This window comes from Condylura cristata, unplaced genomic scaffold (assembly GCF_000260355.1).
Source record: "Condylura cristata isolate star-nosed mole 26May11 unplaced genomic scaffold, ConCri1.0 scaffold00011, whole genome shotgun sequence".
Classification (NCBI taxonomy): Eukaryota; Metazoa; Chordata; class Mammalia; order Eulipotyphla; family Talpidae; genus Condylura; species Condylura cristata.
The window spans coordinates 1,487,255-1,506,775 of record NW_004567112.1 but is presented as its reverse complement, the minus strand read 5'-3'; the positions used below and the strand labels follow the sequence as shown (position 1 = coordinate 1,506,775).

Sequence of the window (19,521 nt, the reverse complement as noted above, 5' to 3'; positions counted from 1 at the left end):
TTCTTTTTTGAAAGGAGGTACCTTCTGTGTCTAGTACATCCTGAAAATCAACCTTCTGGAGTCCTTCTGTCCCCCATGCTCCAGCGGGAAGCCTGGGAGCTGGGGCTGGCAGCCTGTGTCCTTCACTGGTCTGCAGGGTCCTAAGATTCTCACTCCTCCCTTCCCCCAGGAGGGGCCGTACTTTCTGCTCATGGCATTTGACGAGTCTAGGTGTGAGGGACTTGTTGTACTGAGAATACCAAGTTTCTAGAGTGGGGGGATGTCCCAGGTGACCTTAGAACTGGCTACTGGATAGGGTTGCCGGACATGGCCACAGAATGCCACTTGCGAAGTCTGGTAAGCCGCACGGAGTGCTGTGTGTGGTCAGTCTCGCGTTGCTGCTGCCATCCTCGGGGCCCCAGCGCTTCTGCCAGTGCTCGCAGGCCCTCAGTGCCCCTGTGCGCGCTCGCCTCGGCTGTGCTGACCCTGGGCGGACATGAGGTGCTCCCAGCCGACCCTGACAGCACCTGTAACCAGAGTGACTCCTCTAAGCCCCACCCTGCCTGCATATAATGTCAGAGCTGCAGGAAGCCCTAAATTAACCAGATCACCTGGTCCCCAGACATTTGTCTGTCTGCATCGGGCTCCCTTTGGAAATGCAGAGTCCCGGCGCCCCGTCCTGATGGCTCAGATCTGTGATGCCTCGGATGCTGGCGGAAATGCCTGGGTTTAAAATGGACTCAGACCATGAGGAACAGCAGTTTGGGAAGCTTTTGGTGTAGGCCACCCTCGTTTTGCACATCAGCACACAGAGCTCAGAGGAGAGGAGAGGTCTGCCCGCTCTTCTGCTGAGGGCGGGAACTCGGCAGTCTGCCTGTGAAGTCAGAGCGATGACATGATTTCGCTCTCTGGTAATTCGTATTTTCAAGTGTGAGACATTTCTCAAAGCAGCGTGATTAGTATGACGGATGGGAGTTTGGGTCAGAAGAGTGCAGGCGAACCAGAGGAAGGACGTCTGGACACGGGATCTTGGTTATTGTAGCGGTCCAGGACCCGCTGCTTATAGAAACCAAACTTTTGGAGCTTTGATTTTATTTTCTGTTGGAGTATCGTATTTTGAACTTATGTTCAGAAACCACCTGCTTAATTTGGCTGCAGGAAGCGGCCAAAGTACATTATGTCTTGGAGCAATCTAGTTAAGAAAGGAAGTGTTTCCAATGTAATTTACGAAGCCGAGAGGAAATACAATGCTTAGTAAGACAGCTTTCCGCCTGAGGAAGGAACGCAAGGTCAGCCCCCGATTGCTCTGAAGCCCAATGCTTTATGCAAATCTTTCTAGTCCTCCTCCAGTGAACAAAATAATACAAACTTAAATCACAATGTTCATTTGATTCAAATGGATTCTGGAAGGCATTTGAGTGTGTGTAGGGCACAAGCCAGTACTCGAGTGCACACCCGTCTCTCTCACTCACGTCGTGTGTGGCTCCAGAGGCTTCCGCCCTCTTCCTCAAAGTGCTGAGTCTCCCGGTTGAGTCTGTGAGGGTGTCAGGCCCTCCCTTGGGAAACTCACTGTGGACTCAGAGCCACATGTGCTAGCAGGACATGGAGAGGCCGGTGCAGAGGAGACCCCGATGGCCACTCTCCGGGCTGGTGGCTTGAATGTGGCATTCTGTAGAGTGTGCGCATTGTCCTGAGTAGGCCCTGACTCAGGGTCCAGACTGGGCTTTTGCGACTGTTTCCCTGAGATGCCCCCACGCCTCCTTCCGGGTCTGGCGACCTTTCTTGGCAGGATCACGTGAGGCGCAGTTAGCAGTATAGTCACAGCTGGGAAGGGCCTGGGCCTCCATTCCTCACCTGGGTCTGTGTGGCCTCCAGGACTGCTGGCCAGTTCAGCTGCTTTGTGGCTGTGCCACACCCCACCAGCCTCTGCAAGCACACATCTGGCCTCCTCCCACCCTCATTATCATCAACCCCACCCAGACCTGCAGGGACCCTCTGACTTCATTAGCACTGGCCCCACCCACACGAGCGTCTTTCCACCCAGGGTCTGATTTCCAGCTGGCATGATCTTGGGTATTTGGGAAGAGAGGCACATGAGTATGTGTTAGCAAGTCCATCTAATGAGAGAGGCTTGAAAAGTGTCTTTCCTTCCCTGGAGGCCCCTCATCCCCTGTTCGCACACAGAGCCAAGGGCTGCTGTTCCTGACAGCCCCTGCGTGCAGGCCCTGTTGGTTTGCTCAGCGGATAGTAATGGAAGAATGCGGCTTGGTGGTTGCCCTGTGTGTGGCGCCGGGTGCAACGCGTCTCGGGTCTTGGGCTCGCAGGGACGCCCGCCCGTGTGAGGTGCCAGAGCACAGCGAGGAGAGGAGTGAGCTGGGTTGGCCGGAAGGAATACACGGCCATTGGCAAGTCAGCTTTCTCCTTAAACTTGAAACAGTGCAAGACATTCCCTAATTGAAGTTTATCTTTCAAACGACTCCTTGGTTATCGGATAAAAAAACAAATCAAAACAAAGCAAAACTGATGATTCAAGGGAAAACCGGGATCAGATCTCATTCAGGGGAAAACCGGGCCAGCCCTCCGTAGCCCAGTCCCGGATTCGCCTTATTTAATTGCCTTTGCTAATTCTTGAAATAAAGTTCAAGGTCACTCTCACCGAGCTACTTTGTTGGCTTTGGGGCTTCTGAGAACATGTTGCCCCAAAATAATTTCCGATACAGGCAGGCAGATTTATTAGCCAGATGCTGCTGGTGTCTCAAGCTGGCTACCGCATTGAGCCATCTGGCCAGAAAGTCTCTTCATGTTGTTGTGAATAACGTCCATATGGCTGAGACACAGTGGAACGTCTTCATCAGAGTCGGGTTCATCTGCAAGACAGAGCTGGCTGGGTGGAAGGCAGGCGTCAGGCAGGCGTGAGGGCGGAGGGCGTGGCTGCGCGCCACCTTTCCTCTGCTTCCCCCACTGGGGACGGCGCCCAGCTCAGTGTGTGTGCGCGTGGCGGTGCGAGGAATACACACGCCCCACGGAGTGTCTCTATCCACACGCCAAATGTGCCACACATGTAGGTCCTACAGACACCATACACGCAAAACCAGGTGCGCACGCCCACCGCACATGCGCAGTGTATCTACGTCCGCTCCATGCGTACACTGCGCATCTACGTCCCCTCCATGCGTCCGCTGCTCATGCGCAGTGTATCTACGTCCCCTCCATGCGTCCGCTGCTCATGCGCAGTGTATCTACGTCCCTCCATGCGTCTAGCACACGTTTACCATAGATGCTGTGTGTGCTTCAAGGTGACCGCCTGTCACATGGCGACTCATAGATCGCAGAGTTGCTAATTGTCGCGTAACGTCACTATTGCGGTAGAAGAGTTGGGGTTCTTAAACTTCAGGGTGCCCGTGCGCCATTAATGAAGCGGCCTTACAGAACTTGGCTCCCCTGGTGTTCTTTGGTGACCCAGCCTTGATGGCACGTTCTCACTGGTTCCATTGCTGGGGCGGAAATCACATTAAACACAGTTTCCTGAGCCCTCAATTTCTGTTACTCCAGAATTCTTGATTTGGACCTGGTAGTGAGAGATGAAGATGGGAACATTTTGGATCCAGAGTTAACTAGCACAATCAGTCTCTTCAGAGCCCATGAAATAGCGTCTAAGCAAGTGGAAGAAAGATTACAAGAAGAGAAAGTAAGTCCGACCCCGCGAGGCGCTCGTTCTCTTAGTACAGTTACCGGCCTCGCCGACACATCAGTGGGGCCGGAATTTGGGCTGTGGAGGCCTGAGGCAGCCGGTGGCGTCTGTGCCTCTGCAGCGTGGGGGGTAGGCGCCACCCTCGAGCCGGCAGGGCTGGCGGCACCTAGTCTGTGTGCTCACGGGAGACTGGAGGCTGGTTTCCCCTTCGACTGGGGAGTGGTGTGAATCGTGACCCGTGAAGACAGGAACCCGTGTCCAGGCCACAAGCCGTGGCTCCGTAGCTCGTGGCTGAGATCCTGGGCGTAGCTCCCATGGCCTTGTGGCAGCGAGTGGTCCCAGCTGTTCTCAAATAGCGTGGCGGGCTGACCATGTATTCAGCACGCACTTAAGGTGCCCCTGGGTCCGGGTCCGGGCAGACAGACATGTCCCTGGGGGGCTGTTTCAGTTGGAAACCAATGAATGGCGATCGTCGTTCTCACTCGAGGCTCGGACAGGTGCATTTGTCCCTTTGAGGGACGTGTCCGAGCAGACTGCCCCAGGCTGCCTGTGCCCAGAATCCTGTGTTCGGCGGGGCTTGTGTGTTCTGGGCCCTGGACGGGGCGGATGACTGACTGCATGGGCAGTGTTGACGAGTCATTTCTATCAGCTGCTCACTGGCTGTTGATCTTGCCCTGCTTCTATTCCCGCTCACAGTCCCAGAGGCAGAACATGGACATCAACAGACAAGCGAAGTTTGCTGCTACCCCTTCCCTGGCCTTGTTTGTCAACCTCAAGAATGTGGTTTGCAAGATAGGAGAAGATGCCGAAGTCCTCATGTCCCTGTATGACCCTGTGGAGTCCAAGTTCATCAGGTCAGTGCTCTGCCCACTGCCCCCCTTCCTCTTTGCTTAGTGTCTCCCTGGCAGGGCCCTCGGGGTCATCCTCTGGACAGCCTCCAGGCAGCTGTACCCCTGCTCTTTCTGGGAGCGAGAACGGCTTTCAGCGGGCTCGTGGGTGTTTGGCGGCAACGCTACAGTCCGCCAAACTCTCAGGCTCTGCCGCAGAGCCTCAAGGGTCGGAGCTGTGCCCTGCTTTGTGGCACATTTGTTCTCTGTGAACCCCACTTCTCAGTCTTTGGATTACCGTGTTGCTCCAGACGGCTGGCTGGCTGTCAGTGCGCAGGACAGAGCTGTGGGGTTCAGGCTCCGCTGTTTGCTGAGCAGCACACCTCCATTTCCGCCACCCTGCCGTCCCTTTCTTACTTCTTTATGTTTGTCCCCGCAACTTGTCTTCTCCCAGGCGGAAAGCGACAGCGTGGTGCGTGTCTAAACTTCAGTTTCTCCGCTTGTATTAGTCAAGCTTTAAAAACTTAGTTTACGAAAGAAAGCAGAACAAGGGCCCCTCGCCCTCACCCCAGCAGCCCGTCCTGTCTTCGCCACGGGACTCGTCTGTGTTTCTGCCGTGCGTGTTTGGTCGGGCCCCGGGGCCAGCACGGCATTGACGCTGCGCGTGTACCCGGAGCCTCACCCCACGCTCGTACTGCGCCAACCGATGTGCTTTGCAAGTGCAGACTGCGCGGGGCCTGGGCCCTTTCAGAAAGCTGCCGGGTGCCCCAGGCTTCGCCGCTCACCTGCTCTTCTCTCTTCCCAGTGAGAACTACCTGGTGCGCTGGTCGAGCTGCGGGCTGCCCAAGGACATAGACCGGCTCCACCACCTGCGGGCCGTGTTCACCGTAAGTGCACCCGCGGGCCTGCTCTGGGCCCGCCTGCCCTCGTGCGGGGTCAGCGCCACCGCCGCATCCCTGGGCCTCGCGCTGGCTCTCGGCCAGAGCAGACCCTCCGGTGCCGGGCGCTGGCCGCCTTGGAACCGCCTGGCAGACGCCGCCCGCCGCCCCGTCCGCTCCCTGAGTGCCAGCTGCGGACGGTTGCGCAGCCCTCTCGCGCACGTGCTGCGAGGTGGTCGCAGCCCCTCCGTCCACCTTCGTCCACCTTCCTGTGTCTGTTTCAGCGGGACCTGCTTTGAGGAATGGTTCTGCCAAAGCACTGACAGAAATTCGTATCTCTAGGACCTTGGGAGCAAAGACCTGAAAAGGGAGAAAATCAGTTTCGTCTGTCAGATCGTGCGAGTGGGGCGCATGGAGCTGAGGGACAGCAACACGCGAAAGCTGACCTCGGGCCTGCGGCGGCCCTTCGGCGTGGCCGGTAACACCCTCCCACCCACCTGCTGCTCCCCAGCCTCTGCCTGCCGTCTCTGCAGACCAAGCCAAGCCGCCCTTGGCTTGGTGTGTCAGCTTTCCCACTGGGGAGGGAGGACGTACGTGCAGGCTCTTTGCCGAGCGGCTTGCTGCCCACGCCGCCAGGGCCGGCGCGGCGTCTCACACGTCCAGCCTGCGGTGGTGGGGAAGGCCGATTCTGGCCCACGCTCCCGGCCCAGAGCCGGGCTGGTCGCCAGAGGCTGCAGGCGTCTGCGCCCGGTGACTGAGGGAGGGGCGTGTCAGCATAGAGGCCAGGCGATGGGGAGCTGGGCTCCTGCCGGGGGACCCAGGCGCCCGTGGCCTTGTCGTGATTCTTGGGGTGCGTCGGCACGTGTGTGTAGGGGGGGTCTCAGTTCCTCAGTTTCTTGTATGCCGACCCAGGGAGACATCCTCTGCCTTCGCGAGGTCAGATCAGACTGTCCTTTCATGTCTTCAGTTCTGCTTGGCTTTCGTCTGTTTCCTGGATCCCAGTTTTGCCGCCTCCCGTCAGCGTGAGCTTTACACGTGCATACCGACTGCCTGAGACACGCAGCGGTGCACTGTGAACTTTTTACTTACCATGTAAAGCTCAGACCGTCGCAGCTGGTGCGCTGCTTCGGCCTCTTTGTGCTGGGGCTGTGGGTCCCTGGCGCGCGTCTCTGGGGAGGGAGGAGCCAGCGACATGGGGTGCGCAGGGTAGGGCGCGCCTGCCTTCTCCCCTGCGGGCTGCCAGGGCAGATGCCTCCTGTGGCCTGGCCTCGCCCCTGCCCGCGTGCTGTCACCTGCCGGCTGCGTTCATCGTGCCCGCCCCACCGCCAGGCCGCCGATGGCACGGCCTGCCTTTTCAGGCAGGCCTCACACCCGATCCTCGTGGAGACCCTGGGCGGTCAGACTGGGTGACTCCCTCCCCCTCCCGATCCTTTGCTTTCTCCTTTGGTGACAGATGAGTTCTAAGATCCATGTTCCCAGTCACAGAGCTGCCTGGCCCGGCCTGTGGGCCGGGAGCAATGAGGTGTCTCCTAGGACCAGTGGCTGCTGAGCCTCTCTGAGGCCTGGGCCCCTTCTTGGAAGCCCCTGCTGACCACCGCTGACCAGTGCAGTGGCTGTGTCCTGCCCAGAGTAGCTAAGTGCCTCCTTGTGCTCCAGGCCTAGAGGCTGCATTTGACCGGGTGTCCGGCCGACAGGGGCCCTCCAACACAGGCCCATGACAGGCCGGAGGGCTGCAGACACTCAGGAAGGCCCAGATTCCTGTGGGGAGTCCCCCAGGTTTAGAGGAGCCTTGCTGTGGTCAGAGTGGGACTGCTGCTGCAGAACTCGACTGGGCTTGGGGTCAGATCTGCTGAGACCCCAGCTGGAGGTAAAAAGGTGGTCTGAGGCCACGCACGGTGCCGGGTGCTGTGATCTGGCCCCAGCCCGTCGCCCGAGGCCAGAGCCTGGAGGCGGCTCCTGAGGCCGGTCCTGCTGTCTCCCGCACAGCAGTGTGCCATGTGGTTTGCGCTGCTCCGACCTTTGTCTCTTTGTCTCTACGTGTGTTCTCAGCTTTGCTCTGTGGGCGGTCCTGCTCCCAGAGGTGTGGGGTTGGTCCTTCCGGACCCATTGTGTGGGGAGGCTGCTGTTCTGGTCCTACAGTCCCATCCCCTTAACTTTGAGGTGTGGTGGGAGAAGTGCAAGGCCCCCGTATGTTCAGCACAGGAACGTGGTCACTGGGGAGCGATGATGGCGAGGGAAGGAGCCAGGGACACTACCTTTGGCTGGGCGTGAGGCTGAGCACAGGCCAGGTCCTTCGCCAGCCAGGGCCGCGGTGCCCGGCCTGCTGTGCCATCAGCACCGTGGACAGCGCAGTCTGGTCTGGCCTGGGGCTGCCTGCGTGCAGCCAGGCAGGGTCTTTCTTAACACAGGTGGGTGTGAACACGCCAGTCTCGCCTGTGCCGGTAGCCTGGGCCATCCGGGCGTCTGGGCAGGCGGCGCCGGAAGCAGGGGGAGCTCAGGCACCGGGCTCGCCAGCTTTGTGGCGTGGCCAGGGCACTCATCCCTGCCCTGACAGCCTCCCCACGGGTCCCTGAGGCGCTCGTGAGGCCTCGCTGCCGGTGTCCCTGGAACAGAGTCCCCGGGACACCCGTGCCCGTGCTTCCTCTTAGCCGCCGGGGCCAGGCAGTGCACGCTCAGCTCAGCAGCCCCGGCCGGCAGGGTGGCCCCTGCCACGTGTGACCGTTCATACGGCAGCGAATGAAGCCAGTAGGCATCCCGTCCTCCTCACAGCTGCCGCCTCAGTTGTTCCTGACGGAGAACGAAACCTTCTTCCTCAGCACAGAGTTCTGGTGGGCGGGGAGCGCTGGCTGTGGCTGGGATGACGGGAAACGCGTGTGTTCCGCGGCCGCTCTTTGCTGGTGTTCTCGGGGCTCACGTGTCACGCACCCGTGGAGATGCGTAGGACTTGACTTTTAGAAAATCCCACCGTCCGTTTACGCTGTTGTGGTCGGGAGACATGGGCTCCCTTTGCTTTCTGGGACGGCAACATTAAAGCCAAAACGGTTTCTCTTCTCTTCTTGTCCGCAGTGATGGACGTAACAGATATCATAAATGGAAAAGTAGATGATGAGGACAAGCAGCACTTCATTCCGTTTCAGCCGTAAGTATGGGGCAGACACTTGAGCAGACCTAGCGTGGGAAGCGTCTGTCTGTAGTAATCATCTCCGTAGTTAAGTTTAGAATCTCAGCACAGAGGGGTCTTGGTGATTGTGTAATGAAGAAAACATTCAGTCACCGCTCTGGAGTGTGGCATTTTGTGGCCACTAGAGTCCCGGGTTAAAGTTTATTTATGGTCTCGAAGTGGAGGATTTTACACGTGACGACACAGACTACAGAATTGCTATTCTACCCGAGCGCATTTCTCCCCGTAATTGACTTGTCGGAGGACGGGCTCACCTTGCCAATGCACAGCGCTCCCAAACCATCCCAGGAGGCAGCGGTGTGTAAAGGGGAAAACCCAATAAAACAGGGACAGGCGAGAAGGCTCAGAGGCAGGTTGCAGGCTGCTGCGTCTCTGTGCGGCCTGTGTGGGCTTCGCCAGTCCCGACACCCTCTGTCAAGGCAGGGGAGGCTGGAGAGGCCTCGGAGGAGATTCATTACATTCATTCTCTGACTGGAAGGCCCATTTCGTGGAAAGGCTGACAGTCGGGGTTACTTCCCTGGCGGTGACCGCAACTGTGGGCCTGGTTAATGGCCCGCGTAGCCTCAGGGGCCTCGGGCCCTCAGGCGCAGGCAGGTGGTGTCGGGAATGGACAGAGACAGCTTGCTCCGTGGGGAGGCCAGCAGAGCAGCGGGCGGCGGTCCCCGCCGGCTTCTCTTCTTTGTGTATCTGATGTCAGGCGGGGAACAGGGTGCGTCTTAGAGAGATTACCTTGTTCTCAGGTGCTGGCTCAGGCGGTGTGAGGCTGGTGATACTCGCTGGGAAATGGGGGTGAGGGCAGGCCAGGGGCCCCAGCCCTGACAGGCCGCCCGCCCAGCCTGGCTTTCCGAAACGAGGCGCGAGAGGTTTTCTCCGCCGCAGGCGCTGGGCACAGAGCCGGAGCGCCCAAGGCCTGGCCCGGGGCCGGTGTCGCGCCTCTCAGCACATGAACAGCAGGATCCCCGCGTGTTCAGGGAGGGTCTCCTGAGTGACGGGAGGCCAGGATCGCTGTGCTCGGATGCTTTAGCCTTGGCTTCTGTTCCATACGGGAACACAGGTGGCGGTTTAAAAGAATGGGAATGAAATCAAATGAAATGCTACTTTCCAGTCACAGCCCCATTTAGAGTGTGCTTACCCCAGGCGGCTGGCGGCGCCACGCTGGGCTGTGCAGCTGGAGGGCCTGTCCATCCCCAGAGCCCTGCTGGCCTCGCCGCAGTGATGCGAGGGGCAGGGAGCGCAGTACGGGATCCGGCGTTTCCTCAGTAAACAGGGGAAGCGCATCTCTGAACTCAGGCAGCTGCTGAGGTCTAGAGAAAACGCAGCTTTACAAATGCTAGTGTTAAGTCGCTTCTTTAGCACCGGCCTGCGGCTGCTGTGGCCGCTTAGGCCTCAGTCTCTTGATGTCTCTACCTCAGCCTGTGTTTCTGAGGTGCGAAGACCCGTTGCCTGCTAATGCCTGTGGGGGTCATCTTCTCAGGAGCTAGGGGAGTTCCTAGTTTTAGAGTCGCTACTCTGAATGCCCCCAGGACACACCCGCGTTTCTGGAAGCCGCCCCTCTTGTTTTGGCCTTTTAGTGAAATGTCCAATTTAAAAAATACTGGTCCCCGCTTAGCAAGTGCGGTGACTCCTCGCACCCCCAAAGCCAGGCCGATGCGCGGATGAGTCTTTGCAGCATGGAAACAGCAGCATGATTTCACTAGCAAAATAAGCTCTGAAACCTGTTGCTTGGGAAGTGCCCTCTCGATGAAACGGTTTTATGCTCCCTCAAAACGGATTTATTTGATGACAGGAGCCGTTGTAGGGGCAAAGGCACAGTGTGCGTTTCGGCTCTGCCCCTCAGGCTGGCGAGGGGAACAGAGCGGCGCAGCCTCAGCTCTTGTGAGGGTCTGGTGACGAGTAGCGCCGCCCTTTTTTCTTAGAAGTCTGTGAGACGCCGTGTACGTCACTGACTTCCTTGCTCCTCCATGCTCAGTTTTTTGTCTCTGTGACATCGTCTCCGCAGGCTGCCCGCTGTTTATGTTCCTGATCCTGCGTAGCTTCCCTTAGCAGCTCTGGCCCCGGGCTAGCCGGCACGGCCACTGGCCTTTGCGGCTGCAGCTGTGTCCTCCAGGGGCCAAGCTGTTCGGTCCCGGTTTGAGAAGCGGAGGCTCAGCTGAGTGTAGGCCGAGCCTGGGGGCGGCCGCCCAGCTCCCGCCCGCGCCTCGGTCAGAGGGCGCTTTCTTTTCTGCTGTCACGATCTTGCCGCCCGTGAACCACCGGCCCCTTGACCGAGGCCGCGGGTGGGATTCCTGAGGCCGAAGCCATGGCCCACAGCCCTTGGCGTTACGTGCTGTCTGTGTAGGTGGTTTTCAGAGAGGTTCCCTGGGTCACCGCTGTCCGAGTCAGAGCAGGGCCCGGGTGGATCCTTGCTTACTCGGGGTTGGGCGGCTCGTGTCGGTTCTGTCGCGTGGCTCAGCCTTTCCCTGATCAGTGCTCTTCCCTGTCTCCCTTGTCACCTACCCTGTCTTCGTTGTGCGTTGACTCGATGCCTCTTGCACTCGGTGACGATGATCTCTTGTGTCCCTGTCCCGTGCCCTCGGGGTCTCTGCCCCTTGTCTCCTGTGGTCTTGCTCGTCCCGTGCCCTCCAGGCTCGCGTTGGACGACGCCATTCGACACAAGCCGCTGAACATGTCATCCCGTTTTTCACCCAGGGTGGCAGGGGAGAATGACTTCCTTCAAACGGTTATAAACAAAGTCATTGCTGCCAAAGAAGTCAACCACAAGGGCCAGGGTATGTATTCTGTACGCGCACTTCTTGGTTTTCATAAATGTCTGTTTATGTCAACTTGACGCGCGTGCTGTGGTGTGTGTGCATTTCAGTGTGATCGTGAGGAGGAGGGCGGTGGTGGTGGCGGTGATGGTGATGGTGACGGCGATGGTAACGGTGGTGGTGAGCAGAGAGGTGATGCTGGTAATAACGGTGCTGGTTGCTGCTCATGACGTGATGGTGATGCCGGTGACGAGAGTGAAGAGGATGGTGGTGGAGGTGGTATACGGTGATGTGCTGGATTACACCATGGACTGAGAACTTTCTTGCTGATCACCTTTCTGAATATTGCTGAGAGCTAGCCTGAGAGAGAGGGGAAGACTGAGTGAGATGCAGTGAAATGTTGGGAAAGCGCCCGAGCTGACTGGACAGGCAGCAGCTGTCCCTTTGCCCCTCTCATCCTGGCTGTTTCTGAAAGCCCGCTGGTGACTTCCTGCAGGAGGCACTGGTCATCCACTGCTCTTTCGGCCCCTGCTCAGAGGAACTCGGACCTCAGGCCTGTGCCCCCTCCACTGCCCTCCTCTGTTTCCCCGTACACACGGGGGAACATTGACCACGGCCACATGCCGCCCCCGCCAGGAGAGAGCCCCGTGTAGCGGACTGATCCCCTTTGCCTTGCCATGGAAGAAGGGGGTCCTCGTCGCCTGCTGCCTCTTGCAGCCCTCATTGTTCAGTCCCACTCTGACAAGGTTCCGAGCAGCTGACCGGCTGTTGGCAGGGGCCGTGAATCAATCACCGGGCCGCTGACAGTTGGCACCAGGCTGGCTGGGAGGGCTGCCAGCAAGCGAGTCGTCTGAGACCTGCCTCCAGACCGAGGGGAGGTGACCTTCAGCAGGTGCGCCTGTGGCTGCTGCGAGCCCCATGGAAAGGCCACGCCTCGGTCCGAGATTGAATGTGGCCTTGCGGCAGACTGGGCGGGCCTCGGGGACAGTGCTCGCCACTCCTGTCCCGCTGTTTTGGGCGAGTGAGTCTGAGCAGTGTTCTGGAGGAATGAGGAGTCTTTGCATTTCTTTTGGCATGAACCGCCTCCCCCCCACCCCCGTGGAAAAAGAAAATAAAGCCCCCAGCCCCAGTGACACCGACATGAGACTTCTGTAGGCAGAGCGACTTAAAGCCGCGCCAGGAGCAACTTCTTGTAAACCTGTCTCTCAACGTGCACGCAAGCTGAGCTGAGGCGTGGGGCGAGCCCTGAATGGAAATGAACCCTCAGGCGTACCTTGCAGCGCAAGGGCCGTTCTCGCCCAAGGGCGACCCTGAGCCCCGGAGCCCAGAGCCCCTGACTGTAGGGCAGCAGGGAGTGAGCTGCCCCGACTGTGGCTTTGCCTGGCGGAGCCCTGGGTTCCGCATTCAGCGTCCAGGCTCGCCCTCCCCCCACCTCCCGGAGCTGCGGGCGCCTTCTGGGAGGGGAGCCGGTGGTTTCCACGCTCCCGCTGGATCTGCTCCTGCCTCTGCTGGGACTTGTGCGCCCTGGCCTGCGGCTTGTCAGTGTCTGCCTGTCACGATCGACAGCCTCTTCTGTAGTCAGCCCGTGATCCTGCAGCCCGCACTCCGGGGTGCTGGTGTTTCACATAGATAGCGGCTTCTGGAGCACCCGCAGCTGCTTCCTGACTCTGGGGGTGGTGCGCTAATGCCTTCGCGTTTTGTCATTCCGATTAAGCCAAAGTCAACCTCAAAAGCACTTTTTCCTTTAAAGTCAGCCCCATTTCTTTGCGGAGGTAAGTGTTTTAAACCCAGCCTCATCAGGAGAAAGTTACTCTGTGTAAATGGCGGATAGCAAACTGGACCGTGGATTCAGACAGCCGCGGCGCGGGCGGCAGCGAGACCGCAGAGGCGTTGGAGGCTCTTAGCGCCGCTGGGAACCGGGCTTGAGCCTCGCCTGCTCACCTTGACTCCTGCACGAGAGCGCACCCCTCGCTCCGAGTCCGCGCCCTCTGCGCAGCTGGCCGGAGGTGTGGGGCTCAGTAACTTAGGAGCTGCAGAGCTCCTAAGACCCGGTGCCCCCGGTGGGGCCAACTCGTAACGCCGGCAGAGCCAGGCGTGGGCGCTGTCCCTCGCGGGCCGTCCACTGGGCTGCCCTCTGGCCCGGCCTGCCACCGGCCTGGGGGGGTTTATAACAGGGACTGGCCCTGGCGGGCAGCGCAGGCGGCCCCGGGCCCGCGGCACAGGCCTGGCGTCCCGCCAGAATCCTCCGTGTGGGGAGCATGGGTTCTGTGCACCCCCAGAACCGCGCTCTTCTGATTTGCCTCCATGTGCAGCACCCTGGGAGGGGTCCGGCTGGCTCCGCCCCTCCTCGGCCCAGACCCGCGGGGCTCCCTGCGCCGGGCCCCGGCCCGCTCCTGCTTGCTGTCTCTTACACACCCGCCCTTTCTCCTGTGACGTGAGTTGAAGGCGCCTCATTCAGTGAAGCTGGTCTTGTGAAGACATGGGTGGCCAGGACCAGCGTGGCTCATGCACCCCTTGTTTTTCTAGGTTTGTGGGTTACGCTGAAACTGCTCCCGGGAGATACTCGCCAGATCAGGAAAGAGTTTCCTCACTTGGTGGACAGGACCACGGCCGTGGCTCGGAAAACGGGGTTCCCGGAGATAATCATGCCTGGTAAGAGCAGGCCCTCGGGTCTGAGTGTGGCCGTGCTGCGGCGCTGGGCCTGTTCTGCTGGCCAGGGCCAGCGTCTGGCCACATTGCTGAGTGTGTGGCCAAGGGATGAGCCCTGGCGCCCCCCGGGTCCCTCCCGAGTTGTCAGCAGGACCAGAGAGACCCGCGGGCCTGGGGGAGGCGCTTCCGGCCCCTTGGGGCGTGTGACGGCGGCCTGGCGGAACTGGGGCCGGGCCGGCGTGAGGACGTGCTGTGTCCTCCGCGTGGCCGCAGACGCCCTCACCATGGCCGCGCTGCTGTCTCCTGGCCCGCGTGCCTGCGCCAAGGGGCTCTGACTTGCCCTCTGCCCCGGCTGTGGGCTCAGGGCTGCTCGGGGGGCCCCCGGGCCACTGATGCAAGCGAGGGGTGGCGCGGCCTCCGCCGCGGGCTGTCACTGCAGCCGGGCGGTGCCTCGACACGCTGACTTAGGTCCCAGTGACACGCCGCCCTCGCGGGCCCGGGACAGTGCTGGACGTCCAGCGCAAGTTCAGGGGCAAGGCTCCCGTTGGGGTGGACACCCAACCCCAAGGGCCCCAGGCCAGGGTGGGTTCAGCACCTCCCCACTGCAGGCGTCCACAGCCGGCAGCTCCAGCCCTGGGCCCGGCGTGAGGAGAGCTCGCTGCTGCCCGCTGGTCTTGGCACCCTCCCTGAGGAAGGGCAGGAGGGAACCTGCTGACCCCAGGTTGGCCGGAGGTAGGGCGCATAGGGTGTAAGTGACAGAAACCCGCGCCAGCCCTGACGGCTGGCGCCCCGGGACGCTCGTGGGCCCCGCGGGGGAGGCCGGGAGAGTGAGGGCCGAGGCGCGCCGGTGCCTCATCCTCAGCCCAGCCCGCGGCCCCCAGTGTCCTGAGTGGGGGGCAGAGCCTGCGGCCCCCATCTTCCCGAGCCCGTGTCTAGGGTGGGGGGTGCCGTCACGCGCGAGCGCCTTCCCACGGCTGTGAGCAGGGCGACGGGCCGAGCCCCGACATTGGCGGCCCGCTGGCTGCCTCCCCAGGGCTCTCTGCCCCGCGGCACGTCTGCCCGCGCAGGGCCGAGCTGTGGCTCCTGCGTGGCGGCAGTCCGGACGCGCCCTTCCTGGGCTGCGGGGCTGCGGGCTGCGCGGTGCAGACCTCTCACCTGGGCAGGTGAGTCCCTGGGCTTACCCGAGCGGGAAGGGGGGTGACCCTGGCCAGTGTGCACCCGCTGCCTGGGGCCCGGCAGGGTGTGCAGGTCCGGTGGACCGCGAGGGTGCGTGACCTGCATTTGGATTTGTCATCAGGGCAAAGACGTGGCGCTCTCGTGTGCGTAGCTCGGCCTCGGGTTCGGGGGTCACCCAGGGACCTCCACACTGGCCTGCTTTCCTGACGGCTGGTGTGCCTCAGTGGCTCTGAGGATAGACCCCTGATGCTTCCCGGCAGGCTCCGTGTGCGGCTTTCACCTACGGGTTCCCGGAGGGGCGGGCTGGCTCCGCAGTCACCCCGGGGTTTGCCCTGAGGGGAGAGGTGGTGGGGCCTCACTCAGACCCCGCCTTCTGCTCAGCTGCGCACCCTTCACCTGCTCGACCGCCCGGGGGCATCTCCTGTGCAAGACGGGGAGCTTGCACCCCTCCAGGACTCTTCTCCTCTCATCATTCCAGGGCCCTGGTGGGAGGCAGAACTCCCTGGGAGGTGGCAGGGATGGGCCCAGGGACGCTCTCCGAGTCCCCCAGCTCCGACCTTCCCAGCACAGACCCCGAGGCGTTGGCGAGGGCCCCTGGTGTCACCGCCAGCGCGCCGACCACCCACCCTGCCTTCCTTTGGCCGTCCCGGCACGCGGGTCCCCCAGTGAGACCGGGCTTTGCCGCACCAGCGCCCCGGCCTCGGCGCGGAGGCCGACTGTGACCCACCTCTGTCTGAGGCGGTCTCGGGGCCTGGGGGCGAGGCCGCAGGGCCGGGGCTGTGCTGCTCTCGGCGGGTGGCGGAGGGCGGCTGACGCGTGGCCCGCTTGGCAGGGGCAGGGACGCAGCTTTTGCTGCCAGCCGCGTCGTGGCGGGGGCAGCGACCCACTGGGGAGTCATAGTAATGGCTTTTAAATGGCATCTTATCTTAATAGCTGGAGACATTAAAAGTCAGACTAAAGCAGTGAAGAAAACCAAGTTGGAAAACAAGGCCGCGAGGGGGTCGCGCATTCTCAGGGATCCTCGTCCTGCGGCCTGTGGCTCTGTGCTGCCCTGGGTGGGACTGTCCCTCCGTCCCCTGGTCTGGGGCTGCCCCATGGCATGGCCAGGACAGCGCCCGTGTGGGTGGCGCTTGCTCTGGATCGGGTCATCAGCCCCGAGGACACCCAGGGGTCCCGGGCGACCCTGTCACTGCGTGACCCCAGCAGGGCGAGCGCTCAGCTCATGGGGTGTGTGGTGTGTGGGTGTTGGATGTGGTGTGTGATGTGCTTGGGTTTTCAGTGCCCGGCTCCCTTCTCCCTGGGCCCCACTCAGGGTCATGCCACTGCCTGGCCTGCCAAGGTGAGAAGCTCCGTCAGAAAGTTTCGCTCTGGAAAGTCCACTCCTCCTCCTGGGCCCCTCTCAGCTCTGGTCTCCGTCGCCCGCCCTTCTGTTCACCCTCAGAGGGACGCAGAGGGGCCTGTGCCCAGCGGCCACCCGGGTGCTGTCGTGTTCCTTGGCCTCTGGGCCTCGGTGACCGAGTCCCGGGCCTGAGGTGGCCGTGACCACTTGTCAGACCTGGGTTGCTCCGGGGTGGCCGGTGGCTCTAGGGCTTGAGCCCTCGGCCCGCTGCCTGCACAGGTGCGGAAGCGCCAGGTGAGGAGCCCAGAGGCGTGGGGCCGGACGCGCCCCTCCTTCCTGCACGCCTCGGGGTTGCACGTGCCTTACAGAAAGGCCTGAGCGTCCGGCACGCAGCACCCGCAGCGCCGGCCAGCCGCGGGCTGTCCTGAGAAGTTCCCGGCTAAGCTGTGTGTAAGGGATTGCGCGCGCATGAAGGTCTGACTTTCCCCAGGTGATGTTCGGAATGACATCTACGTGACGTTGGTCCAAGGAGACTTTGACAAAGGAAGCAAGACGACGGCCAAGAATGTCGAGGTCACCGTGTCTGTGTATGACGAGGACGGCAAGCGGCTCGAGGTGCCTGTTGCGCGCGTCTAGCCTGCGCTGCGGGCTTTACTCAGGGGTTGCCGCTCTTGGATGCAATGCGGCCGCTGGCTCCTTCGCTGGAGCCTGACCTGAGAGGCTGCTGTCCTGGCAGCCGCTGCCCCGTGGGGGCCCGTGGTCCTGACCGCCCCCCTTGGCCAGTCCTGTCGCGGTACCTCATTGGCCATCGTGAGCTCTGGGCCTGGTCCGGCGTCACCCTGTATGTCCAGATGGCCTTAGTGTCGCCCCCTGAGAGCTGCTGGAGCCCAGGTCGGGCGGGGCTGGGCTGAGCTGGGCCTGGCCCCGGTCCTTCCCGGCGACCTCCTGCCGGTCACAGCAGCCCACAGCACGGTGCAGGCACATGCCTGTGGCTGCGGCCCCAAGGACCTGCATGTAGGCGTAGAGCAGCGGTCCCCGCCAGCCCCTCTGGACCCAGGCTGGCGGGCTGAGCCCAGCAGTGCCCAGGGGTGTGCCTGAGGCCCAGCTGTGCCTGGAGGGCCAGCCGGGCTTCCGCCTGGAGTCAGGCAGTGCGGCCCCTGGCTCTGGGTCTAGGTGGGGTCAGCAGCTTGGTGTTTACGGGGAGGAGTAGGTGGGAGGTGGCACTCCCCCTCGCCTGTGTCCCCGTACTGTAGACCTCCGAGTAACTCAGCGCCACCCTGCAGAATCTCAGGTTAAAGTGATGAGGGAGCGTGGGGTGCGGGGCAGGGCCCGTCAGCGTGTGGTGTCCACGCAGCTGGCTGGGAGCCCACTGCCGGCACGTTGTGGTGCTTGGGGACAGCATTCCCACTGCACTGTCCTTGCGTTGAGCGTCTGGAGGGCCGTGCCAGGCTCACGCGGCTGATGTGAGCTCTCTGTGCTTTTTAACAAGCATGTGATTTTCCCGGGTGCCGGCGATGAGGCGATTTCGGAGTACAAGTCGGTGATTTACTACCAAGTGAAGCAGCCACGCTGGTTTGAGACCGTCAAGGTATTGGCACGGCCTTCTGCCCTGCGGGGATGCACGTTTGTTGCCCAGGGATACGCTGCCCCCACCTCTGGGTGCCTGTGGGTGGGCGCCCCGGCAGCCGGGCGTGCTCCGCAGAGGCCTGCGAGGTGCCCAGGGAACCAGGCTGGCGTCTCTGGGAGGACCTGTGCTGCTCTCTCCTTTGGGACACACACAGGAAGTCCGGGGAGACCAGTGACAGCGCTCCACAGAGCTGGCTGTCCTCTCCCGGCGGCTGGCGCGAGCCGCCGCGTCACGGGGCAGGGAGGCCAGGTGGAGCCTTCGCCCGCAGGCCCTGCCCCGGCTGCCCGCGCTTTGACGCCTGGTGCCTGCCAGCAGGAGCCGCCACGGTGCCAGCAGCCCATGCGCCAGGGCTGGGTCTGCCTCCTGGAACGCGCCGGAGGCAGGGATGGGCGGCTGGGCTTCAGGGCCCGCGTGCTGGCTGGGCGGGTCGCGGCCCCGCAGGGGATGAGCAGGGCCGCTGCAGCCCTTAAAGAGCGCGCGGCCTGAGGTCAGCCCTCCCGCAGCGGACGGCCCGTGGGTCGGGCTCCTGCGCAGGCGCTGAGGCCCGGGAGGGCCGGGGGCGCGTCCTGAGTCCGGCCCTCTCCCCAGGTGGCCATCCCCATCGAGGACGTCAGCCGCAGCCACCTGCGCTTCACCTTCCGCCACCGGTCCTCCCAGGACTGTGAGTAGCCCTCGCCCTGTTCCCCCTGCATGGCTGGGGCAGTGGGGGGGGGGGCTCCCCGGCGCCCCGTGCCCTGACTCTGAACCGTTGTGACGGCACGACCGCGGTTCCTTGACGCTTCAGCCCGCTGCCACGTCCTGGGGCCCTTGTGGCGAGGCCCCGCCTGCCAGGCGGCATGGGACCCCTTCCTCCTGCTCGTGCGCCCCGTACCACCGCCTCTCATCCCCTACTGGGGTGCAATCCGTGCGTCACAGGCACCCAGAGCCACGGCACACGGACCTCACACGTGGCTTGTGGCGCTCCTGGCGCTGGCACCCAGTTTCCATGATTGTGCGGCCCAGTGTCGGGGCTCGGCCCAGCTTGTCTCAGGCGTGGTGTGCCTTTGCTGCGTGATGGGGCTCGGAGAAGCCCTGGGCATCCTTCACCCCCTCGCCTGCCGTTGACTGAAGTTTGCCTCGTCACACATGTTGGCTTCGGTATCGGGATGGAGCTTGCACCAGACTCGGGAGCGGGTTCCCGCGGGAGACAGGCTCCCTGACCCCGGGCCTGGGGTGTCTGGCAGGGCCGGTTTGCGAGGGGTGGGCCACGTTGGGGGGCTGCGCCCAGAAGCCATGCTTCTCCGTGACGACCCTGGGGAGCGCCATCTAGCTGAGCCTCTCTTCCCCATGCCCGGGCCAGGCCATAGACGTGCAGGCTGCTGGTCCTTTTCCTGGTGCACATTGGGGCACCCCAGAACCCCTGCTGCGGGGATCACGAGTCCATCCTC

General features: G+C 62.1%; 1 protein-coding gene across 1 annotated transcript in view; it reads left to right on the top strand.

Annotated features, from left to right (window-relative positions):
* DOCK1 (dedicator of cytokinesis 1) overlaps positions 1-19,521 on the top strand; it is a 239,593-nt gene that overhangs the window by 9,043 nt on the left and 211,029 nt on the right. Inside the window, 10 exon segments of the mRNA XM_012723446.1 lie at positions 3,532-3,667; positions 4,367-4,524; positions 5,303-5,384; positions 5,718-5,853; positions 8,442-8,514; positions 11,182-11,324; positions 13,830-13,955; positions 16,958-17,082; positions 17,957-18,055; positions 18,683-18,755. Of these exon segments, the coding sequence (XP_012578900.1) occupies positions 3,532-3,667; positions 4,367-4,524; positions 5,303-5,384; positions 5,718-5,853; positions 8,442-8,514; positions 11,182-11,324; positions 13,830-13,955; positions 16,958-17,082; positions 17,957-18,055; positions 18,683-18,755 (1,151 nt within the window).